This window comes from Camponotus vicinus, unplaced genomic scaffold (assembly GCF_025532165.1).
Source record: "Camponotus vicinus isolate PSW18456_S1 unplaced genomic scaffold, iyCamVici1.0 SCAF_8, whole genome shotgun sequence".
NCBI classification, from domain to species: Eukaryota; Metazoa; Arthropoda; class Insecta; order Hymenoptera; family Formicidae; genus Camponotus; species Camponotus vicinus.
This window is the reverse complement of record NW_028141980.1, coordinates 16,464,432-16,491,939: the sequence shown is the minus strand read 5'-3', so window position 1 is coordinate 16,491,939 and position 27,508 is coordinate 16,464,432. Positions and strand designations below refer to the sequence as shown.

General features: G+C 34.7%; 1 protein-coding gene across 2 annotated transcripts in view; it reads right to left on the bottom strand.

The window, feature by feature from the left end:
* The window catches only part of LOC145976211 (uncharacterized), a 57,141-nt gene that overhangs the window by 29,087 nt on the left and 546 nt on the right, over positions 1-27,508 (bottom strand). The window contains exons 2-9 of one of the 2 annotated variants that reach the window (XM_083107247.1): positions 26,944-27,253; positions 9,216-9,470; positions 8,691-8,818; positions 7,936-8,494; positions 6,882-7,692; positions 6,111-6,188; positions 5,726-5,934; positions 5,219-5,451 (exon numbers count right to left, since the gene is read on the bottom strand). In XM_083107247.1, coding sequence (XP_082963373.1) covers positions 5,219-5,451; positions 5,726-5,934; positions 6,111-6,188; positions 6,882-7,692; positions 7,936-8,494; positions 8,691-8,818; positions 9,216-9,470; positions 26,944-27,047 — 2,377 coding nt within the window. In that variant the 5' untranslated portion in view covers positions 27,048-27,253. Of the gene's footprint in view, positions 1-5,218; positions 5,452-5,725; positions 5,935-6,110; positions 6,189-6,881; positions 7,693-7,935; positions 8,495-8,690; positions 8,819-9,215; positions 9,471-22,015; positions 22,531-26,943; positions 27,254-27,508 lie in introns of those variants that run through there. The other variant, XM_083107248.1, reaches the window with a different exon arrangement.

Sequence of the window (27,508 nt, the reverse complement as noted above, 5' to 3'; positions counted from 1 at the left end):
AAACGTTTTTATTATGCATCTAATTTTAAAAATTCTCCGAATCATGTTTTATATAATTTGCCACGAAAATCTCATTAATTCATTAAAATTGTTTCGAAAAGAGATAAATTAAAGATAAGAAAATTTTAGTTTTTTTTATTATATTAAAAAAATACAAAGGAAAATGTTATATTAAAAAAATAATGAAAAAAACTCAATTTGTTTTTCTTCAACATTTGTTTTCTATTAAAAAGAAATTATTTTCTTACATTTCTATCCCTAATAAAAGAGAAATTTACCAAGATTAAATAGAACGCATTTGAAATGAGAGTAACGGAAATCACGAATCTGGGTCTTTAGCGATAATAAGATGATAAAAATCAAAAGATTTAAGAATGAGGTAAATATTCATAATTTTTAAGAATTAATACTTTTAATAAATCTAATATTTCATACTAATCAATTATTTTACATATTTGCGATTATATCTATGATTATATGTGTCGCGATCTATATTTTATTGAGATTACAGATTTCTGTAAACATCATACGACATTAATAAGGAGAATCAAATAATTAATATTTTATATTTTTTTTAAATTTAATATCACATATATATGCAAATACTTTTTTTGCATAGAGTATATTAATTTATAATTTGTTCGATTTTTTTACATACTTAAGTGTAAAAACTATTTCAAAATTCATATTTTTTTATTCATGAGCATCCCGAATTATTACTTCAACTTTAATTTCACTTCATAAATATCGCAATAGAAAATGTGTTTACTCATTAATTTAAATCAATGCTTAAAAATTTTACAATTCCCTAAGATATATAAGAATGTAAGATGGGAATTGTATAAATAGATTGTCTAGAAAATGTCTCTGTTAATCTTTTTTATATTTAATATCTTAATAATAAAGGAAATTCAAATCAAAGATTCGATTAAAATAAAGTCCATATGAAATCAGGACTAAAGCTGTTTGTTAGAACATCAAATTTAAGTCTCTGTTTTTAAGTTTCAAATTTAATTTTCTGTACAGAAAGAAAATCTCTCACAAAAATTCAATATAAAACTTGATAATGAATTTTGACAAGGTACAATTGAACAGATAGATCGGAATCAAACTCGTCACAGAAAATGCTCTTGAATCCCCGCGGAAACTTCGCAAAATGTCACATGTATCTCTTTCTGTCGGTTTCTGATATAATTTAATATTATTTGTCAATCTTCCGAAATAACGCTCGAATAAACAACGATATCAAGCATCGTTGTAGGTTTCTCACCTCGAATTTTCACCAATCTCAGCTTTTTTATTGTCCTTGACGTGACAATAGTTCGATTGTTATCGTACGTGCAAAAATATATATAATCACATAATCACGCATTTCGTATTTTTCACAAAAGAATTGAAAAAGATTTGTATAAAAGAAAGCGAGAAATTAAAAAAAAATGCTTATTTCTTTTAACACTGATTTTTTTTGTAACTTATAGTTACAAACACATCAGATATTATTTCTGAAGAGATCAAGGTACAAATCACAAACAGCTTTTTGGCGACGTCCTTATTTAGAGCAAAGTATGTACACTGTATGTGAAAAACCATATTTTTTCCCTTTCTTTTTTAAATAAATTTTTAAAATAATTTTTCCAATATATAAAAGAAGTTCACTTATACACACACATTAAAATAAAGACATATATACCTCCTCGATTTTTATAGATATATAATCGAGCCAAATCCTTTTGCTGTAATTATCCAAAGTTTATTAAAGACGATGGGAGAAGATTCGAAACGCGCTCGGCTGTCACTTTCGGACGTTGAAAAATTGGGAAAGTGCGACAAGCTTGAGTTTTTCTCGATTCGTTTCCCGTTCGCGAAATAAAGACGGCTTTGGTCACCACACCAAGGCGAAGAAGGCAAAGTGAGCGATTCGCGTGGGCTACCGCCGCTAAACTGAGAGCGTCTACGCCGAGGGGGCACACCTGAGTCCCCCCTCGCGCGTCGGTCACTACCTTAACTACGGTGCCTATAGTACCTTGACGCTATAGTGCAACGCGTCTGTGTTATACTGGGTGACCTGTCTCTTTAACATACCCTTTCCGCCGTTTTTTAATCCTATTTTAATAATATTTTCGCTAGAAAAATTCGATAGATTTAACGCTTCACTAAAACAACATCCTCAAGTATATCCCCAAGACACACGTTTAAGAAGTCCGTGGACGGAAACAATAATAGAATACATACAATACGCTATAATTTCGTTAAACAGTTCATAAAGATTGATTTACATTATACACGAAAATTTAATTTCTAAAATTTTTTAACGAATCAACAACAGATGAACAAAATCGACAAATTGACTGAAATTTTTGACATGTGTTGAAAAATTTGATATGATTGCGAATATTTGATTGTGTTGCTTTATTGTTAAATAAAAAAAAAACAGATCAAAATGACACTTTTTTGAGTCCATCATGATATTAAAAACAAATTGAGAAAAAAGTTTTTCTCACAACATTACATCAAAAATCATCAGCCAAAAAGAAATTTTGTAAATATACCTTAGAATGTATCAACACTCTTCTAACAATTTATTATTTTATTTTCAAAAATTAAATATGATATTTGATAAAATAAAACATTCAATATTTAGGGAAACTAAATCTATCTGATAGAAATACTCTCTATACATGTTTTGATACTGCTGTTTACAAACTGTTATGTGTTTATATTAGATAAAATATCATCGACAAAATATCGTGTTGTTTCATCTCTTTTTCTGTTATGCGTACGTTACAAATTCAATATATAAATGTAAATACGTTTATATAAAAAGTATATATTTTGTTTATGTTTAACTATATAAATCATCACTTGAATCAATCTTAAATTCATCATATTTTTTCTTCTCTTTAACACATTTCAATCAAAATAAATAATATAAATAAATATATTTTATTAATATACAGGGTATTCATCTTAAAACTTTCCACCGTTTATTTCACAATTGACTTTTTTTGCGAAAAATGCCAAAGACGTCAATTTTGTCCCCCTTGAAAACAAAATTCACGTCTTTTGACATTTTTCGCAAAAAATAGTCACTCGTTTAAAATAAATACCCTGTATATATTATATATATTAAATAAATATAAATAAATATCTTTAAAAAAAGATTCTTGAGATGAGATTCGCATCAGATCGTACAAGTCGAAATATTTTTATAATTTGACACGTAATCGCACGTTTATGACATTTCGGGACATTTCATTTATGAGTCACGGACGTGACGTATTATTCCTGCGTCACCCCGTATATTCGCGACGCAGGTGAGTGGACTATAGAGCGTCAGCAGGGGGAACGCTGTTACACTATTATTCCTCTGAGTCTGGCTTCGCTTCGCTTCTCTCACCTGCCGCCCCACGTACATATGATTCCGTGCCAAAAGGATCATACTTGGGCGAGAATGGACAATAGAGATAAGACGGAACAGATAGGACTTTCATTCGAAATCTTCGGGATTCGACCTCGAGCGAATTATACTTGAAATAAATGGTTGTAACTGCCGTAAATCTCAAAACTATAACTACAAAGTAAGCCTATTTTAAGTACGGATAGAAGACTCAAGACAAGATACTAATTTACTACAGTGTGTTCTCTTTCTCTCTACAATTTATTTTGACAAATTACCTTCTTTTTCATTTCTTCCTTCATTCTGGATAAATATTTTTTGTAACGAGAATTCTTTCATGATAAAAATTTAGAAAAGTACCTCTCCTCATTAGTTTGTTAATTACTTTGAGTCCATAGCAAGTACAATATCACGACAATTCCGGCGTAGAAAATAAGAAAGTACATTGATAACAGAAACGTGATTGACAGTTGGACTATTCTTTGCGGCTCCATGTTTGCAAAAAATATACACACTTCTTTCTCTCTCTTTCTCTATGCAAATTAATAAAGAAAAAAAATTATAAAATAAAATAATCGATCCGCTAGATATTCAATTTACGCTCGATTCGAATTACGATCGTCTTTCGATATCACGAAATAACGTATTTTAAATTATTTAATTATTTTTTATTACGTAATTTAAATTATTTAATTATTTTATTACGTAATTTAAATTATTTAAACCACGAAAACCAACAACAATTCGGAATATGAATTATTTAACCAGTATTAAATGTCGAGCATTCTTTTCATATTCCATCGAATCTGTCAAACGAAATAGATGAGATTAAAAATAATTTTTTTTTATATTTCTGCTCCGTTGAAACGTTATCTTTAGTTTAGAATTTTTGCTTGATAAACTAATTGAGATATAATTTTCGGAATTACTGTATTTTGCACTTTTTGATATAATTTTAGCTAGATACGATTTTACCCTCGAGCCCAACACCGGACCGGTTTATCGTTTTATGAGTTCACGTTTTTTTCAATTTTTGGCAACGTCCCGCATGGCTCTCTCGAAGAATACTGGCTGCTTTCGAACCAGGAAATTTGCCAGGGGCTTCGATAATCGATGAGCTTATCGTTACGGGGAGCCATATGGCGCTCTTTATATATGCACGTACATATATCATATTAAATGTGCACATGGATAATGGATAATGGATAATGGATAATGGATGTATAAACGAAATAAAAAAGACTATTATAACTCTAACAAACTTGATAAACAAACACACGTAGAATTTTTGCAAAGTTATACATGTATATAACAAGCCATCAGTATTTTAATTAATGTACGAAGTGTGTCAAAGTTACAAGAATTTCCGAAATGTGTCAAAGTTACAAGGATTACAAAGAAAGTTCGTTTCTGATCGACGAAGAAAACTTGTGTTTTCACGGTCGATTACGATTATAGAACTCAATAAGAATAAAAAGATATGTCAGGAATTTAATTGGCACTCGCACGAGCACGCGATTATATGCGGGCAGACAATCGCGAAAGCGAAACGATACATGTTATCGTACATTAATTGCATCGTTTGTAATTATTAATTACGCATAATTGCAGCTTTAAAAGTATAAGAATAAATTCGAGAAAACAAACATAGAGAACCAGGACTCTTTCAATTATAAATATTATGTCTTTGTAATCAGAAAATAAAGGGAATAAAACTTCAATTATATAATTGAAAAGGTCTGAAAATGTTTTGAAGAAATTTTAGTTTCTCTCTTTTTTATTTTCTTCAATCGCTATCATAAATATTGTAATTGTAATTACCTTGAGCGTCGAACTGCCTTCTTCGTCGTAACATTGTTCTCCCTTGGGAAGGAAGCGGACCTGTCCTATCATGGCCATCCTCGTTGGCTTCATCCTCGCCTGCACTCGTCGCGCTGTCACGTTGCACCATTTCGTCACCGCCGATCGTCGACGAGACCGCGCCGCTGTTACCTCCGAAAAATTTCACCTTCCTGGTCAGCTCCACGTATCCATGCAAGCCGGTCTCACTTAATCTATATAGGGAGAAAAAAGAAGAAGCTGTTATAATCTAATTTTTTTAAAGATTTTTGCATCTTGGAAGAGTAATTCTCTCTTTTTCGAATAATTTGGTATAACTTTTTATACTTAAATTAATTTTTAAACTTAAATTTAATTCAACATAATTTTTTGTGTTTAAAAAAGGTCGCCTCTTTTCTTAAATAGATTTTTAAAAAATGCAGACAAATACGCTCTCTTGAATATGTTGGAAGACAATTTAATTTTACTGAATCTTTCTGGTCAACTCACCTGACACTCTCGCTACCGCTGCTCTCGTATCTGGTGCTACTGTTGGATTCTCTCCTGGTTCTCGTAATAGTATCACGTATCCTCTGCGAGGCGGAACAGGAGTCTCCTCCGATTTTACGTGGCAATGCAGGAGTGGGCTCGCTCTCGCTCTCTCGAGGACTGTATCTTGATGATCTCGTACTCAGTGGACTGGCTTCCGGCGACAAATGCTGTCAATAACGAGAGAATTTAATTAAAAACTATTCCTTACAAATATAATATAAAATACATGTAATAAGGTGGAAGAAAAATGTAAGATATGCATAATTTTTTTAATATTAATTTAATTTATATATCTTTAAGAGAGCGTGTTAAAAATTTGTATAATTCAACAATAAAAACTTACACTTGAACAACGTTTATTCGGGGTATCGTCGGTGTCGTCTGGATTTGAGAATTCTTCCTTGGAGAATTTTCGCCGCACCTATTTAGCAAATAATATACTTGATAATACCGTGTGTTTACACTATGAGATATTAAACAACGCGATATAGTCATAAATAATAAATAAATGGTTATAATAAATAAAATTAAACATGATAGAACCTTCTTTCTTCCTTTTGACATGATAATTCATAAATATATAATTGGCTTTTGCGTGAATGTCATTTTCCAAGAAATTGTTCTTAATTATTATTCTTGAGTAGGCATAAAATAATAATTTTCTTTTTTATTTTATATGTTTAATAAATCTCTTGTATATCTCTTGTCTATCTGTCTTATTCTTAAAAGAATAAAATTAAATAGAAAAACTGATATATATGTAAAAATTTTGAAAAAATTATCTAGAAAGAAATTTTCAATAAAAAAAAACCATTGTAAAACACGAAACCTTCAATACATTCTTAATAAAAATATACATTTTCATAAGAAGTGAAATTTTGCGACAAGTTGAAATGTTCAAAATTTAAATAATCTTAATATTATTTTTCGTAAAATAATTCTCTCTTATCTCGACTGAATTATTTATTGTAAATAGAGATTAGTATATCATGATTTATTTAAGAGAAAAGGTTCTCACGTTTCACAAAGGATACCGGTAACACCTCCACATACAACACACACACACATACACGCCCACGCATACGATAAACAGTTCACAAGCATATTCACTGACCACTTGGAACTCGTCCGGCCTCTTTCCATAGCCGATCTCCAGCGGACCCTTTCTTTCACCAATGACGTCACCGTCGCTGCCGACGTCTAACAATCGATCGGCGGTGTCTCTCATCTCCTCGTCATTGTTGTTTCGCTCCTTGTTATTCCCCACGACGGGCTCGACTGATTCTGGGGTTGCCAACAAACGCTTCTCGTTTATCAGTTCCTCGCCTAACGTGTCTTGCTCCCGCATCCGCTCGTCCTGCGTGCTGTCCTTGGCGACGATGACGTCGAGCATTCTCGCGTCCCGGTTCTCCGCATCAGCTCGCGAGTCTGGTGTTATTTCGTGCCGTTCGATCGCGACCTCGGCTGTCACCTCGCTTCTCGACGACAATTCTGCGATGTCGTTAGGGTCGTTCTTGCCGTCTCCGCACTTCGTTCTGTTCTGTTCAATTCCAGCAACTTTCGATCTCGTCGAGCCGCCCACGTTCTCCGTTCTTTCTTGCCTGTCCTGCTGCTTACCTTTGGCGGATTCCTTGATCGGATTCGTACTCTCTCTGCCCACGTCCTCGCGACTATTGTCGCGGCGAAAGATTCTTATTCCCGATTTGCCGACTTCGTCCTTGCTGGTGGACGTCGGTGAAACTACGAGCGACGAGAACTTAGTCTCCTCCTTTCGCCCCGATTTCGATGAATGACGGATATCGTCCTTGCTGTCTTGCCGCTTTAATCGCTCCTCCTTGTTACGGGAGGACAGCAGTTTCGGGATCAAACTCGGCACACTTATGTCCTCGCGACTGCGACGCAAATCATCGGTGCTTCCTCTATATCTGCAAAATAATAATAAAGATCAATAGCAAATTATTATTAAATTTAATAGAAAATAATAATTAATTATATATATATTGATTAAAAATATTTCATTTATTTAATAAGTCTATCATAGATTCAATAGACACATAACTTTCAAGGATAACATTGTATAGAATGAATCGTAATATGTGGGATTTATATTTTATAGGTAGATTCTTTTGTCAAATTTATTATCCGCAATAAAGGAAGTAATTATGTACCTCTGAGGAATGAGCGATCGCTTAGGCGACTCCTGCGGACTTCGAATGTCCTCGAATTCCTTGGAGCTCCTTCTGAAAATAGGAATATTCGACTTCCTCTCGCCATGCTTGATCGGGCTGGGTTTCGTCTCGGGAGATATAAACTTGGCGAGTATCCTTGGCGGTTTTATCAGGGAGACCCTCGGTGTGCTGTGCTCCTGTGCAGCATCCTCTTGTTCCTTGCCCGAGCGCTCTCCCTTCTTGCTGAACTTTCCTGTGTCCGATGATGATACTTCCTCTACTGATTTACTGATTGATTTTTCTCGTTTCGTTCGTTCATTGATCGATGTGCTCTTCTCGGTCGTTTCACCTACATTCGCGCAGTCTTCTGTGTCCTCGACATTCTTGCAGTCCTTTACATTCAAAGAGTCCTCTCGCGAATCCTCAAGTTTCGACAATGTTCTGTCGTCGAAGCCTGAATCATCCAACGGTTCTCGATAGTCTTGATGACGAGATGGCAGGCTACGATATAGACGCAGTTCTGGGGATTTTCTCGCAGCTGACCAACGTGTCGGAGGACCTTTCAGGAAAATAATTTATGTTACAAATTCGTAATCATACGATATGAACGCAATCGTGATTAAATTTCAATGAAGAAATCAATAGAATAAATTAATATAAGTAGCTATGATTAGTATTTTAATTAATATTAATATTTAATTTGAGTTTATTGAAAACAAATTCTTCTAAAAACTTAATTAATTATAAAAACGCACCATTAATTGTCCAAGCTCGTCGGATGCTGCGACTTAGTATGTCTACTGGAAACTGCGATGTTTTTTCGTTAACTCCACTGGAAACTGGACTTTCGTACATCCACTTGCCGGTAACCAAGTGTAGTTCTCTGAAAATTGAACAGGTTCAAAATTAGGTCAACAACGAGAAACAAAGGATGTATCGCGAAAGGCGTCCTTCATTTTTTGCCTGAATTCGAAATCATCGAAGTTTCACCTCAACTTCACTCTTATTCACTTGCTACCTTGCTTTTGTAATTTTATCTTACTAACAATTATTTAGCAAAAGTCTGCATAAAATTTTATTATCTATCTAGAATCAAAAAAATGTTATAAAATAGGAATCATTATTATATATATACATTATACTTGAATATCCATCAGGACATTAATTATATTTTCTTCAAGCAATAATAAAACTAGTAGAAATAGCTCGTTTCATTTCAATCGTCATTCGTTAATAAAGAAATCTAATTTTATTTGGGATTGTCTTGGGAAGACACTTACGCGATTTTGTAGCAAATGTTGCAGATCCACTCGGCTTCTTTGTCACCTGCTGCGTGCTCCCTGATCTCGATGCGACACTGTCGGCACACGCGGTGTCTGCAACGCGTGCACCTCGCACCGGTGTTGTAAAATCTACCGAATGGCGCGCCGCATCGCGCGCATTTGCGTCCTTGATGGGATAGCTCGCCGCCGTTGCTGGCGGACGCCTTGAGCAGCCCCCTTCTTCTCAGGTACTGCAGATCAGCCTTCAGCCTCCTGCGAACACAAAGCCGGATGCAGGAGATCCCGAAGTACCTTCGAACGCGACCTATCGCGTCGAGCTTGACTCGAAGCTCGACTCAAGTATTATTAAGTAATTTATTATTTAATTGTTAAATAAAAAAATGTATGATTTAACATAAGGTAAGACATAATGTTCCTCGCGTGTAATTGTTTAAAATGAGAAAATTCGATTTATTTTTATATATTTTTTTCAATAGGATATTATTGGGATGCTGAACCTAATTTTTCATTGGAAAAAATTGAAGAATAACAAAGTAGCGTGATTTTTAAATTAGATATTTCAATTTCGCTGAGATTTTCATTTTTTGAAAATCAGGGAATTATTAAATATTAACTTTTTCAATTCTAATTAGATCCAGTGTCCCAAGAATATTCTAAGGAATAACATTAGATCGAGTCTTTTTATTTCATTGTCAGACAATTAATCGAGAAGCAGCATATCATTTTTGAACACGCTATGCACAGAGATTCATATTGAACGAAAGAAGCTAAATATCCAAGATTTAAAAATACTGACTTGCTAAACACTAATAAAAACATATGTAAAACATATTTCAAAAAAATCAATTTCCAATATACTTCAAAAATCCTAAAAATCCTAAAAATCATCAATTTTTCATACTACATCTCTTAATAATGTCTTATTCTATCCGCTTCATCGTAATCGCGTTCTTCCAACTAATTATTTAATAAAACCTTCTACTGAATAAGATGCGAATGAAAACTAAATATCCAAGATTTAAAAATTTACTAACGTAATTAGCATTAATAGAAGATATATAAAATAAAAAAAATAAATTTTTAATGTTCTTCAAAAAAAAACAAATTCCTAAAAATCAATTTTCATACTGAATCCCTACATCTTATTTTTATCTGCTCCATTCTTTAATAAAACCTTGATTGCTGAACAGAAGCGGATGAAAACTAAATATCCAAGATTTAAAAATACTGACTTATACTAAACATTAATAAAAATATATGTGCAAAACGTCAAACAGATCAATTTCTAATATTTTTCAAAAAAGATTCCTAAAAATCAATCTTTCATACTACATCCCTTAATACATCTTATTTTTATCCGCTTCATCACGTTCTCCCGACTAATTCTTTAATAAAACCTCGATTGCTGAATAGAAGCGGATGAATTGAACATAGCGAAACGTTATTCAAGCGTTAACAATTCTCTCGGGCGTCGGATTTTACGCGACCAAGTGCGGCGCGCGATTTTATCGCCTGTACACGTAGTTACGTTTAATTATTGTTTGCTCCCGGCCGAGAACGCGGGTAATTAACGATCGGCTGCGTCGTACGTTAAATACATATACATGCATGTATGTATAATCGGAACGCGATTATTCATCGAACGACAAAAACAAACGAGTTTGCGTGCCGCGAGATCAAGATATATCTCGATCACCCTGGCGTTTCTCGTCGTCGTCATCATCATCGTCGTCGTTGCCGTCATCGTGGCGCTTGACTTAATGGACGCGACTTATTCACGCAACTGACGCACGTGACGTTTCCGTGTTGTCCATTATAATCACGAACAACCGTTTCATCACACTTTTGCGGTCGGTGCAAAAATTGCACGCCGCCAGATTTTCTTTCTCGTTGAGCGCGAACAAACAGGCTGTTAACTATAGTATCGGTATACTTTTTGTTCTCACAATACAGTAATAGACGTGTTAGATTCGCGCGATCGTGTGATCGATCCGGTAGAACAATTAGCATCAATTTTCACGAGCTCTTATTCCAGTTTCTTAAATTGTACTCGCGCATAATTAAGATTTTGACAGAAGTCGAGAAGAAAAGAGGAGGAGAAGTGAAGGGGAAAAAAGCAAAATGGAAAATAAAATAAACTGTCAGCAGTATCGACTTTTACGTGTAAATTTATAGCTTATATTTATTAGATTATATAATCTCTCTTTCTCTCTCGCGTATAGAAAGATATATATTTATTACTCGAAATGTCACGCAGTTGACAAGTGCAATTATGCAATTAATCGACAACTTTATGCAGCCTCGGCGAATACAAGGTGTTTAAAAAAAAGGATAAGATATTTTAAGGGGATATATAGTATGTCTAAAAACAAAAGTCGAAAAATCTTAATAAACATGGGCCCGCAAATGAGCCATTTTTGAGATATTTTTATTTTTTATTTTGATTTTTTTATTTTCTTATTATTTTTATTTCTTGCTTTAAATATTTATCTTTATTATAATTTATGTAAAAAAATAATACAGCTGGTGTTTTATTTTATCTTATTAGAGAAAATATTCAAAATTACCTCCTTCCGTGTTTATGCAAATTCATTAAATTTACATTTCTAGCCTGTTTCCTCAAAATCCAGTTGCAAAACTCTAGCCTGATGCGATAATCAGGCGGATTTAGTGTTAAATTAATAAATAAAAATAAAAATATCAAAAAGAAAAAAATAAAATACCTCAAAAACGGTTCATTTGCGGATTTATGTTCATTAAGATTTTTTAATCTATTTCGGAGCATACTAAATCCGCTTTAAATATTTTGTTCATTTTTCTTAAACACACTATATGTTTTCCAATATTCTTCATAAATATTTTCACATCATAAAATCTCATAAATAAATAAATGACAAATATAAACGCAGAAAAATAATGATTAATTCCCTTTAACGAAGATAATTCGACATTGATATGATTGATGCCTACCTTTTTAATGTTTATGAATATACACCGGGTAATCACTTAAAATCATGACAAGACACAGTTCGTCTTCCTTGTGACTCGAAGTAAGTTTTCAACCAGTATTTAATTAACTGAGTAATAAATTATCGTGGGATTTAGGAATAAAAGGAAGAAAAACTTTCCGAAACGACGAAACACGACTATGCCGACTGATTGCTGTCACGATGACTCACGGACAGTCGTATCTAGGTTCCTTTTGTTATAAAAAGATTCGACGTACCACGCGCGAAAGATTGCTACACCTCATCGCTCGACTGCCAACAACGTCGCGTAGCCGTGTGTCTCGTGGGTGTTTCACCAGGTATACATGTCCGGTTCCCGCTCGTCGAGCATACGAGAAAAATTGCGCTAACTCGAGTAACCCGTAAGTTACGCGGTTGACAAGTGAGAAAGTGTAACATTTAATTTCGTATTTAAATATAAAACACTTTGTCCTTTGTCATTTCTTAATTTTTCATTCCTCTTCCATCCTCATAAGAATTTATTTCCATCAATTTTCTCCTGAAAGAGTACGTTACAAAGAGTACTTATTTCTTATGTATGTATAAATTTACCTCTTATTCATGGAAAAAAACCATTTATAAAAACCTATTCTGCGGTTTCGCGTGTTAGAATAATGAAATGCAGTCTACTCTCCTACTTTACCTACTCTCTCTGTCCCTCTTTCTCTTTCTCTCTCTCTTCGAGTCGTACTCTTCCCTTCTCTATCTCATTCTCCAGATCGGACCAGGTACGAACAATGAATCGTGCGAGGGAATAGCAATAGACTAGCAAACGAGTGGAATACCAATAAGCTATTGCTTCGTCGTCCGGTCCAGGAAGAAAATTTCCATACCCGGCTGTACTCGCGAGTCGCTATTTCGCCGAGGAAGGGAAAGATATACGCGAGTTTCCATGAATAATTTGACGGCGAACGGCCGACAAAACGTGCGACAATGCGCTGAGAAATTCAACCTGACGACAAAGGATGCTCGATCGAGTCTGGCCTCGTTAAAAAAAAAGAAAAAAAAGATGTATGTATGATGGAATGAATTAAGACGACGTGGCCAGACGTGGAAGATCAGTTAAGCCGATCGCGTGAATGTGCACACATGCAGCTACGCACCTGGCCGTTCGCTCACTTCCGTCTCTGACAGTCGAGAAAACTTATTGCAAATAATCATTACGCTCACATCCGGCGATGTAACGACAGCGTCTTGAGCAGGATCGGATACCGCGATTGAGAAAATTATTCGTTAGATGCTCTTTTGTGCATTTCACTTGTCACCCAAAAGTCTCTCACCCCATTTATTTAGTTATTTTAAAAAAAGTTCTTGCAGACATTTCGCAAATTATACTTTTCTACCGTCTCCAAAATACAGAGATTTTATTTGCTAGGAAAAAAACACGAATGGAAAAGAGAAAATGAAAAGAAGGCTTTTCTTATTTAAAAGAGCGATAAATCAATTAAAATGATCAATTTTTGTTAAACTAAAACGTATAATTAAAAGCAAATTAGTACACATATAATGAAGACGTTTTTATCGCGGACGTAAATGAAGAAATGAATAAGATATGAGGAAGCTAAGTAGACTGAATAATAACACACTTTTTTTGCCGTCCATACTTGAACCTCGCTGAAAATAGGTAGACGCGTTCGATTGCGTAAAATATGAACGATCTGCATTAATGCGGAATTTAAACGCGAATAGGTGTGCACATCCGGTTGCTCGCGCTGCCATTTCTGAAGAACGAGATACGCTTAAAAGACGAACCGTATCGATTGAAAGCAATCATGCCGGCGCCAACTATTTAAAGTTTTTGCATTGCAATAATTTTTTTTGTTTTTTCTTACCTAATCGTTGCATCGGAATCAATCGATTTCTGAATTTGACAATTAAAATTTGGAATTACATGGAACTTTATTTTATATATTTTATATATAAAATATATTTTATATATTTTATGCGTTTCTAAATAAATTTTTCAAACTCAGAATTTATAGCAAATTTTCACATCATGATAATAAATAAATTTGGAATTTTAGTTTCAAATTTCTCATTCTTTTACATCAAAGATACGAATAATTTTTATCGCACTATTTTTCGAACAGATATGAAATGTGATTAAAAGGAAATCTCATAACATTTTGAGTAAGTGCATTTAATATTGTGTGTTTGTTCTTTTAATATTGTATGTAAGTGCACTTAATATTATTATAGTGCGCGTGTGTTTGTTGATCATATCAAATATAAATATAATTAAGAAATTTGAGAAATGTTTAAATTCCTATCTCATTCTTTTGTATCAAAGATATAAATAATTTTTATCTACTATCCATCATTATTTCGAATAAATATGAAATGTGACAAAAAAGAATCATAATTTTGAATAAGTCCATTGAATATTATCATAGTATGTTTGTTTATGATATCAAATATAAATATAATTAAGAAAAATGAAAAATGTGAGACAATATAATAATCTGATAAAAAACTGATAATAGAGAAGTGTTACGCTTTTACGCGCTTAACAATGTTTTCTAGTTCATACACAACAAAAGCAGTAAAAGCAAGCGTTTAGAAGATGATGAAAGTAGTACGGAAACAAGAGAACAAACAAATATATTATTTCCACAAAGTTTTTCTTGATTATATCGCTCACTATCGTTCGGATCACCCGGATTTCTGTTGAAGCTTGACATTCACTCAACGTATCCACAATATTACAACTACACTGCACTCAATACACTCAACCCAGAAAGCACCGCGATGACAGTCAGATTCACAGAGACATACCTAGGCTACTTCGGAGCACCAGTTCCGGAGCAGCCGAAAGGGACCGATCGCCAGGTCCTGTCATCGACTAGAAGGGGACCCGGGCAGAGAACGCGGTCGAGCCACATAATCCCCCGTGTAATCGTTGGATTATTCGGCGAGAGGAAACGCGAGTGGTCCAGCCGAGAACACCTCGCGAGAGCTCGGCTCGTCGCGATCTCGCCGATCGACGACGGGCCCCTGCCGCCGATGGGCCTCTCGGCACGCTTCGCCTCGCTTCGCCACGACTCGCTCGCTTGCCGGGCCCCAGCAAGCGGGGGCGTGACTGGACGTACATTAGACGACAATAATGGCTCGTGGTGGACGACGTTTAACCATGTCGCACGCCTAATATGGTCTTTCTTCCGTTCGATTTCCCTCAGATCTTCGATCTCTCGATGTGTCTTCGAGAAATGTGAATTTTTTTTAAACCAAATTTTGATGTATCAATAGAGGTCAAAATGATGGGAAAGCAAGAAATAATTATCTAAAGAAGCATCCTGGATGGATTACGTAACTTTGCACTTGCGGAGGAAGTTCGAACGTGGGATGACAGATTCATATCATCTCGTTAATCACCGGAATCCCGTTGCGGATGCTGTAACGGTGCGTCTAATCGATACGTTTCTCGGGGACGTAGGAAGAGTAAGTAACGACTTTTCAAATACAGCGTGGATTTATGTGAAAACAAGTGTTATCTGGTTTGACTGACAAACATCTGTTACACCGTTTGTAGATATTTATCAGAGTACACATAAAAGCTATATATAAAACTTCTGTTGCAGATATGACATTGATATCGATGGCGAGTTATAGGGAAGCGTTATAAAAATGTCTTAGAGTTGTTGGAACTTGTGCACTGGGTTGCTAAACAATATTATCAACAGTTTCCGCACCGGTGGTTCCGCGTGATAAGAACCTAACAGCAGTTTTAAGAGTCGAAACATCAGAGTACGAGAAATATTTAAAAAAAGCTAAGACACATGTTTCGAACAAATGAGAGAAAAAATGAGAAAAATTGAAATTAATATATACTAGTGAATTGCAAATTTAAGAGAAAGTACTTTACGAGTGCTTTTTTTCCCCAACAAAATTAACTTCGTAGAAAGTGAAAGTTAAAAGAAAGGAAAAAGGGTGAAGAAGGTCTAGAATCATGCAAGAGCTGGAGGCATAATTAATGCATACGCTTAGCTCCGAATAACAAAGCCTGAAAAATTCTTTTCAGCCCGTAATTGGCCCTTTTCTTCTTACTACAATTTTAAATAATAGAGAAACTTCTCATTTGTTTTGTTCAAATGATACTCCGATGCTTCAGAGATTCAATGGAAAAGGGGAAATCAGGTCGCGTGGGTCAATATCTGATTGTGAGTGCGGAGTGTCACGTCTCGAGGATGACGAAGACGTTTCCAACAAAATCTAGAGCGGAAGAGAACGAAGGAAAATAATTAGCAAGAAGAGGACTCGTGGTGTATCATTCGGTCTCCCGCGAGACAATAATTTTCCCATCATTATCTTAATTAAATCGCCAGGAATGCGTCACTGGAATGTTGCGGTTAGCTACTGGATCGGTCGGCATGTAAATTATCCCGCTTTGTGGAATATAAAGGGCAAATTGCGCAATTACAAGGGTCTTCTTATCGAGAACTGTTTGAGATAAAAGAAAATCGAGTTACGATCAGAAGAAATACACAAAAAAAATGACGGGAGAACGAAGATAATCGATAGAAATTATCAGATGCAGCTCACAAATGCAGTTATCTGAATTAATAAAAAACATATAATCAAGAGGAATTTATTCTAGAATACGAAAGATGATGAATCTCTGCTGCAATTTAAATCTGATATCGATGAAATAAAGCACACAAATATTATTAGCAAATGAATCCTTCATCAGAGGCACGTCATCAGGAGAATTGAAGAAGATTTTCAATTAGGTCAGACGAATTAAGACATACTTGTGGAGATCACTTCCAATATATTTTATGAAAAAAGATTAATTTATTAGTAATATTTGATGTTTTTTTTTAATATTTCAGATAGATGTATAATTACTTTCTGAACATCCTGTAGAATATCTGTACCCTATTTTAGGGTCTTTTAAATATTTCCCTTTAGCAAAGACTGATAATGGAACTCTTGAGCAACGCTCAACGTATTTCTTCAGCCTCCCTATACTTCATTGACTGTACACCTTCGCGGCTCGGCTTGACTTGCGCAACCGCGAGAATCGAGCGCGAGTCACGTGCCAGGTCGAGTCTCGCGACAGCCAAGTCCGCCTCAGGCACGTCAAAATATCGTCACGTTCGGTGCGTCGACCCTGCCTTGCGTCGACGCACGCGAAGAAGCGGGACCAGGGGACAGGTTCGCCAGGACTTTTCGTTGCGTCGCTTCGCGACTCGGCTTCAGGAAATCGCGATTCCTTTCCCCCCCTCCACCCCTTCCCCCCTCTTCGGTAGAGACACCGTGGTAGGTAGGTAGGTAAGGCAAAGTATGTGTGTGCATGAACGCGCCGGAAGAACCGTTACTCAACCTTAAGGTTTAAGGTCCGTTCTCCAAGTAATCCGCGTCCACGCGAGCCTCTCGAAGACCGGACACGCGCCGATTTCCGCCTTCCTCATCAATTTTCGCATCTTCGATCTGTCATCGAGCGAATTAAAAGCGTCCTTTGTAGTCGACCGTATGTTAATTAGAGACAAGTGTCACCTATTTCGCATATAATACTACCTGTTCCCTTCTACTTGTTCCCTGATGAACTTCTGAATTCTTTCGCCTCTTCAATTCTTCCGAGCACTATTACAGTACTCGAATTAATGTCAAGCTTTCTGAATGGATTTGGGATAAAAGACACTTTATTGTTTAGAGGAGAAACGCATACTTCAAAAGCGTTCGCGCGCCTTCTGTCCCCTAATGAGGGGCCTCCTAGCGCGATGTGTTCGCAGAGCCCGGGATATTCACAGCCTAATAAAACTCACGTTTACTCGCGTGATATAACGACGCGTCGAATATTATGCGCGAGTAAGCATATATACACACATTGTGCTCGCTCTTTCCACCTTCGTGTGAAAGCGCCATTCCGGCTCGGCAAGACACAGAAAGACGAGACTCGTTCACACGGGGGGTCACAGCTAGCCCCAAGGGAGCAGTCATTGACATTGGCGGTAGAGCGAGGAGGACGGGAGAAAGGAAAGGGAGAGAGACGACAGTATCTCCATCGAGAAAACGTGACTAATATGGCGTATATCTGTGTGTCTTTATGTGCCGCCTTGCCGTCTTCTCTCGATCTCTTCGTCGTCGCGAAGGTAAATAGCCCTGCTCCCCGCTTCTCGTCTCATAAAGCGAGAAAAATTAATTCTAATGTCAAGTCGAGAGTTTCCTCCGAGAAATTTCCCTCTCCGATCGCGTGGCTTTTCTTCTCTTCTCTGTCCAAGAAATCTAATGCAGGATTATTGAACCTTAATCGATCGATGCCAATGATTGCGAAACAATTTTAAATTTATTTTAAAAATATTTATTTAAATAATATTTAAAAATTATATAATTTAATAATAATTAATTATTTAATAATAATAATAATAATAATTTAATAATAATTATTAATAATTAATTTAATAATAATAATTTAAAAATTAATAATCCATATTTCTAAATTTATTATTACTTTTTAATTATTAATTCATAATATAATTTAAAAATTATATTTAAAATAATATATTTCTAAATAAAATATATTAATTCATAATATAATTTAAAAATTATATTTAAAATAATGTATTTCTAAATAAAATATATTATTTTGAATATAATATTTGATTTTAATTTTTCTTCCGCTATTATTTATTCTATGACTGAGAAGCGGAGAAGCGTGGGTAGCTTAAATGAGAGAGTTGATCGTTAAACTTGCGACCCTCGAATCGCTCTCGTACGTTAAGTGGAGGCGTGAAATAGCGATATTTTCGATATTAACAATCAAACGCCCATAAGAGAACGAGATGTGTAGTAAGCGAAAGGACTTAAAATTGCAAACTATGTTGCAACATTAGCAAATTACACGGCGGAGTGGCATTATAAACGAAGAGATGCAAGAATGTGTCTAATTACACGCTCGTTCCGCCACGAAGAAACGCTTAAGCGGAAGATTATCCGCTGTTGAAACTCCGTGAAATGCTTGAGAGAGCAAATGTACGTACACTTTTTTTACATTCACTTCTAATTTAATAATTCATTGACATAATAATTTATCGACAACTTATGTGGAATCGGGGGATTCTTCAATATCTATGTCGTCGAGAGAATCATTAAATTTAAAGTGAAAATTAATTTCAACAATTGCGAAAAATCATTTCTAATTGATTAAATAAATATCCTCGAAAATCTCCTCTGAAGGTGCGCGTTTTCGAAATTGTTAATGATTTGATGATTTGACGAACATTCTCGATCTGACAGTCATTCGTGCAACAGGTGTACGATATGTGAATTTTCCCATATCTCCTGACAGCAAGTACTTCAATATAAATCACATTTACAATTAACAATTGCAATTTAATTTTACAAAAATATCCAAGAAATATTAAGAAATTGTCTCAAAATTATTTTTTTTCGAAGGAAATAAAAATAAATTTTTTTATATGCATTTATATCTGTCTCAAAAAAAGCCTGATTCTGTGTGAAGAGAAATAATTTGCAATCTTCTATCAGGCTAAATGTAAACATTGCCACTATTAATGCTACTTTCGACATTAATATGCATACTAATCTTGCTTTTAGCATGAGAAATTAAGATCATCTTGTAACTCGGTGGCAGATAACAATTTCGTATTTGCCGAGCCAAGTAATAGGAGGGAATAAATTTATTCGTAATCTGCCTGGCGAATGAGATACTTTGCTTAGACGACAGAGCAATTCCTAACGTTGAAACAGGTTTCGCGAGAATGTCTCATTCCCGATGACAATTTGACGGTGGTATTCGACAGTTGGTGTCAAGCGACCTGTTCATCAGATTTTACTGTCACGGATAACAAGTAGAAAATATAACGCGAATAATGCTGATAAAGCACGTATGTTGCAAGGTGCGTAAAAGTTGAAATTTTGTAATCGGTCAGTTTCAGCTGAAGAAGAGAATTTAGTCGCAGATTTTTTAAATGTCAATCTTTATTACAGATTACAGCATTTTATTTTTTTTTATTATCGTTTCTTCTGATTGAAAAATGATTTCAGAAGATGAAATCCATTCTTTGAAAATAAAACTCGTTTTGAAATTTCTTTTAATCTTTAAAATTAAAAAGAAAAGATTAGATAGAATTTGTAACATTTTCTACAATCTGTAAAAAGGAGAAAATTAATTTAACGTGATAGAGAAAAAATTCTTGTGATATTAAATTTTTTAAGTTGCTGAAGTTTTATAAAAATAATTGATGCAAGATTCCAATAAATTTTTCAAGCTTGAAATATTTCCTTTCTAAAGAATGAAGTATCTTATATCGCGTGTATATACGTGATTCCCGAGAAGTACAATGCATAACGTGTTGATTGGTAGTAACAATAAACATACAAAGCGATTTATATATGCAAAAGAGATAACTAAATTAATAGATCAGAAGATTTTCTGTATCTTTCACAGTACGAGTGCAATGTTAAGGCCCTGTTTATGTCAAAAGAACTAAAAATATCGGCATAAGATAAGATTAAGAAAACATTCCCATCTAATGTGACAATTATAAGAATAAATATATAGAAAACATATTATAAATAAAAATAACAAAAATAATTAAGCAATAATAGTAATAAATCAGAGAAAAGTCATAAATAATAAATTAAAACATATATTGAACAACTTTTTTGAAAAAGAAGGAAAATAAAACAAAAAAGATATATAATTTTTTTATCAATCAATTTAATAATTCCCTCTCAAACTCACAATATCATAATTGAAATAAATGTATTGCACGTAATAAGATTTCTTCCCGATTTCTTATCCGTTATGAACCTTTTCCTCATTTTATTCGCGAGAAATTCCTGCCACTCCTAACGACCTGTCATTTATCCGCAATACGAAACGTACATGATCAGGTGTCCGAATCTGACGCGACTGTAACTAACACCTTCATGGAATATTTCGATTGACTAAACTTAAATTCAAATTTGATTAGAAACATGTCTGAAAGACATTTGCAAAGCCACATGATTAAAAGACTTAATTTTCCTGACTGAATTTTTAGACATATCTCTCAGCTGTCTTTCCAAAATAATTTGATTTCGAATAAGTAAAAACATATACATGTAAATTGATTTAAAAATTAATTTTTAGATATCTACAATAGAAGAATATATGAATCTTAATTTTTATGACTTTTTGTAAATTTTCATTACAACATATATATAGTGTTTGCTATTTTTCCTATCTCACTGCAAAATGAACGAGAAATCTTATGGTTTCATCGTAATTTTCACCTTAAGAAAATATCAAACCGGTTATGTGAACCAGGCGATAGCTGAAACTGCGATATATGTTTCTACAAGATTTAATTTTTCTGACTATCCTTAAATATCTTCCAGTTCTCTCTCTTCAGACTTAGAATATCAAAAAATTTCCAAACAATATCTCGAAAATGATTATTTAATCATCGATAATGATAATCTCGAAAATGATTATTTAATCATCGATAATGATAATCTCGAAAATGATTATTTAATCATCGATAATGATAATCTCGAAAATGATTATTTAATCATCGATAAATATTTTGCAATAAACAGTGGACTAATTAACTGTGATATTCTCGATTTCTCGCGAATTCTTTTCTACCTCCAAAGACCGACATGTATTAGAGAATGAAGAATTAATATAATTCTCCCGAGTCTTCGTTCGATAACCTTCATCGCTATCCTTGAAACGCGCACCACATTTCACGGATTCTCGACTCGGGGAAAGGCCCTTCACCGCGCGAACTTTACGTACCCGCCGAAATAAATCAAGGAAGAAAGAGAGAAAGAGATTACCTCTGATCCTCGTCAGCGGCGGCTCCCTGCTGCACGATGCGGACCACGTCCGTCGTCGACATCCTCGGCACTCGCGTTGCCACCGCACGCACCGATGATCACCGATCGCACATAGTGTCGTTTCCTCAAACTACCGCGAGGGAAACGCGATCGGCGAGAATTTTCTTCAGCGAACGAATTCGCGAAGCCCCGAGAGTCCCGAGAACCTCTTTCACTCGACGCACGTGTATTCGCCAGGCCAGGCCGGGTTAAGCGCCTGATGTCCAGTCTGGCTGGCGCCCGTCAAGGCTACCACCGATACCGAGAGAGAGAGAAGGATAGAGGCAGCGAGCGAAGGAGCGATTCCTAAGGTCCGTTCTTCGTCCGCGAGTATATCCAGTATCCGCGTCTTGGTGCGTCTACCTGACGCTACTCCAGGATGATGGTGCAGGAGATGGAAAAGAAGAGGCGGAGGCGAAAACCACGAGGAGGCACCACACACGGCGGTGAACACCACCTCACTGACTGAGGCCCCCGGACGAGTGTCTCGTCGCTCTTACCTGTGCACGCGCACGCACGTACAGATATCTTTTTTCACCTGCCTGGCCTGGGTGTGTGTGCGCGCGCGCGAACACTCATACTTGCATACACGGACGTACGATTCTCGACTTGTGTGTGTGCGTGTCACGTGTAAACTGGTGCGACGCGTTCTTTGCATCCTGCCCGTTTATGTGAAAGGTGTGTTGTGCGGGTGCGTGTATAACGCTTGCCATATTCTTTTCCTACTACCTGGCTGCACACATACACGGAGGATCGATTCTTAACTCGTGCATGTGTGTAGAACTGGCGTAGCACGTTTCGGAGCATTTGTGTGCGTTTGTCGCCGTCTCCGTTTGTCTAACATTTTGTTAACATGTTGACAAATAAATTTAATTTTATTGACCTTACCGTAAAATTCTTTTTTAATTGAAAATTTTTTATACAATCTTAAAATGAACAGATATAGATGAAATTAAAGATGAAGGACTGAAGGAATTTTATTTTATTTTAATATTATCTCGTTTAAAAAAAATCCCTCGGATGTCTCGGGATGTCCAATCTCGTCGTACATCACTTTGCAAAACACGAACGTGTGATGCGATATTTGTGCGTGTAGCTGCCGCGTGTTCTTTTCCTTTATTTGCAGACGATAATGCGATGCTCGATCGTGTATATTTATGTGTGCACTTGTGCGCCATGTTCTCTTCCTTCTCCGCGTGCGTACATACACACACGCATACAGACACACATACGCAGAATTCTTGGTTGGTAGAAACGTGCATTTGTATGTGGCGTCGTTTTACCTGTTCCATAGGTATGCATTAGTATCGGGAAGAGGTCACGCACATGTGTGTGTGTGTGTGTGTGTGTGTGTGTGTGTGTATGTGTGTGTGAGCGTATCGTATAATGTGAGGATTCAGTGAAGTATGACGAAATTGGACATCCCGAGAAATCTAAGGAATTTTAATTAATTGTAAGATATTAAAGTAAAATGAAAAACGTACATCTTCAGTTTTCATCGCGAGTTTAGTGTTTTCTAATATTATCTCCATGTAGATCTGAAAATATTACATAAAGAATTTTTAATTAAAAAAAAGAATTTCGCATTTCTGATCAATAAGAGCTGATAAGACATATTTGTTAGCTAAACTGCTATAAAAATTTTTTGTAGCATAATTCATTCAATGCATTTCTTATTAATAGATTCTTTCCTCAAATCGACTAGTGTCTCATGATGATTATTCATTTTTCATCAAGGTCAAGAATCAAATCGAATCAACATCATGGAAAATTCATTGTATGTCTCTTTTATTTGTCAAAATTTTATAAAATATGATATATTTATGTCGCGATTTTTTTTTCACACACAAGTCGTCACCCCGTGATCCGGTATTCTGGTGACATATAAGTGGCGATGCTCGCGAACGCGTGACGTCAGTGCCTTTTTTCTTACGAAGTGCCTGGAGGCGGATATCGGAATTATTTGAATAATGCCGGAGGGAAAGAGAGAGCACGAGCAACGTCGCAGGAAATGATATCTAACTGCGCATTTCTATTGAGCTTGCGGCCAATATAATTATCGGACAACTTCCCTTATCGTAATTCATCTGCATATAAAGCCCCATATATGTATATCGTTTCCCCCCTAATTATCTGAATTAATATCTTATTGATTAGTCACATGTCCAAGACCATTGAAACGTCAGAGAAAGAGAGAGAGAGAGAGAAAGATCTAATTTTCTGCCTGACAGGTGGCTCTATTGTATTATTTGTTTGCTATAATCGCTTATTAAAAAGCATATTGTAAAATATAAAAAAAAATTATTTTCTCTTCCTTCGCAATAAATTACAATTAAATTACAATTAAATACACAGGAAAAAACATTAAGTAAAAATGATAAATTATATTTTCTAATAATTTTCTTTTAAAATTATTTTATCATTATCATTTGTTATTCAAATGTCTCTCTCTTTCTTTCTCTTTTTAACTCTTAATTATTTTTTAATTACTTTCACATCCTCGTTTATTACACGCTGTATCTGACAGACGCGTAATAGCAAGTACATCGATCGTTAGATACTTTCGATTTCTTCTTATTCCTCTCGTTTCGATCTCACGGAGTCGCAGCTGATTCTGCGATCTCTCTCTCTCTCTCTCCCTCTCGATTCCGCGCGGAAATGCATCTTGCGATCTACCTAGAAGAACCGCAACGAAAATTCGAAAGGACGCGGAAGGCGCTGCTACCTGTTGCGTTCTGTCTGCAATCGCGTGCAACGATCGCAAATGCATCGCACGAGACGGTCAAGTAGCTCGGGTGCATTAGTGCGTACTGATGCACGCTAGCAGTTATGATATACAAATCATATACAAATTTAAGTACATAAGCATGCCAATAAGTACTCTCTCTTTCTCCCTATCTCTTTCTTTACGCGATGAAATATATTTGCCTTTTCATACCGATCATCCACCCTCCCTCTAAAAAATTCTGTGATGAAATCTACCAGTCGATGCAAAGATTGATAAAGAAAGAGGATATAAATGTACTTTTCGCGCGTTGTCTAAAAAAGTTTCAATCAATATATTAATTTTCTTTTTTCTATAACTTCAGATATATCTGATTATATGTGCGCAAATATGAGTTCGCAGGATTGCTTTCTAAATTCTATTCACATATCGTCTGTGAATTGTAAAGCAGTCACGTGAAGTGCATTCAATCGTAAGCGAGTGCAGAGACCCCGACTTTTTTTTAACGATACTAATATTCCGAAAAGTAAATTGACATTTCGATGGTATCTCACTATGTGTCATTGGCTAATATTTAGAAAAATAGTAAATTTAAAGATATATTTTTTTTAATTTTATTTTTTTTGTATGCATTTTATTCTCTTATACTATATGTCAAATTGTTATTTCTTAAATTTCTGAAGATATTTAAAAATATCAGAATTATAGGAAAGAAAGAGGACTGACAACAATTATGAATTGTGACGATAATATCAATGAGAGCATCAACAATTTTCTTCAATGGCAAGATATAAATAGTCACGGCTACAAAACGTACGATTATGTTTTTCACTACATTGTAAAGCATAGTTCGTTTCACGAAAATACTACATATTTACAAACTGTAAGTCGGCACACAACCGCGAAGGTGAATAAGGTTGGTTCTCGTAATAATAAACACAGTCGGTTTTGTTCTATTCCAGTCAATGTAAAGAGATGCATAGATGTTATTGAATATATGTTATATGTTATTGCGATTTGTCGGAAATTATATAAAATATTATAAATGATTAATTATAAATTATACAGAAGCTCTCGTTTGTTTTCATTTAAATTATATTCTGATATAAATTTCATTTAAATCATATTCTGATATAAATTTATGCTGATTTCTAAATATTTAGAATTCTCGAGATATTACCAAAAAAAATATGAGATCACAGATCAGAATCACAAGTGAAGGAAAGTCTATATAAATTCATTTTTCTCTTCTCTTGATGTTTTTATCACATCCATTCGAATATATTCTCTCTCTAGTTCTATTTTCAAAATATTCCTATGCGAAATGAATAATAGTAAACGTGATTGATTTTCTCTTTTAGTCAATGTAAAAAGATGTATGTAATTAAATATATATCCTCGTAATTTGTAGGAAATTTATATAACATATAATATAAATATATTATATAACATATAGTATAAATTTATATAAAATTATATAAACTAAAAATTATAGAAATTATATAAATTATAGAATTATAGAAAATTATAGAAACTGTTATAAAATGACATTATATATGAGAATTCTTGTTTGTTTTCATTTAAATCTTATACATATTCTGATTTTTAAATATTAGCATTCTCGAGATATCGCGAAGAGAAAAAAACATGAGATCATAAATGCAAATTGCGATCAAATGAAGGAAAGTCTGTACCCAGGTAGCAAAATGACATCTAAAGACGTCATTTGACGTCATTCTGCTACTTGAGTATAAATTCATTTTTCTCTTGATATTTTTATCACATCCATTCGAATATATTCTCTAGTTCTATTTTCAAAATATTCCCATGCAAAATGAATAATAATAAACATAGTTGCTTTCAGTCAATATAAAGAGATGTATGGGATATATGTGATTAAATATATATCATCACAATTTGTAGGAAATTATATAAAATGTTATAAAATGACTATTACAAATTATATAGTTCTTGTTTGTTTTCATTTAAATCTTATACATATTCTGATTACTAAATATTAGCGTTCTCGAGATATCACGAAGAAAAAAAAATACGATATCGCAAACGCAAATCAGGATCAAAAGAAGGAAAGTCTATAAATTCATTTTTCTCTCCTCTTGATATTTTTATCATTCATTTGAATACATATTTGCAAAGTACTCACGTGATTCTCAACCAGTCCAATCTTCGAATGTCTTTCACTTTCTGGAGATCTCGAACTAATCCTTCTACGTACGCTTCTGCTTTTCGTCGTTCCATCGAGATCATGCTGCATTGTAGGGACGATTTTAGGACGCGATGAAATCACTTCTTCGACGAAAATTAACAATATTCACAGATTGTACGTGCCGTCGAACGTCACGTACGGCGTTCTACTAACGGAATGTTGATATTGTTATCGGCGCGCTTCAAGCCGAATAAGTGGGGATGCGCGCGCAACACATTCCATTTAAATCTTATGTCCTATTCAGTCACTACAAATAATATTAATAACTTATTGGTAGTAAAAGACATATTTTTCCGCGTATATTATGAGAAAAAAGTACTTCAACATCATAAATAAATAAATATATATATAAATATATATTAAGGCCGTTGTTTTGACAACTTTGAAGATTTGAATTTCGAAGTTAACTTTGAATCTTCGAAGCCTCGAAAAATATATTCTTGCAAATTCATATAAGAAATGTTGAAAATATTATGTTGTAAATAAAAGAGAATTAAATAAT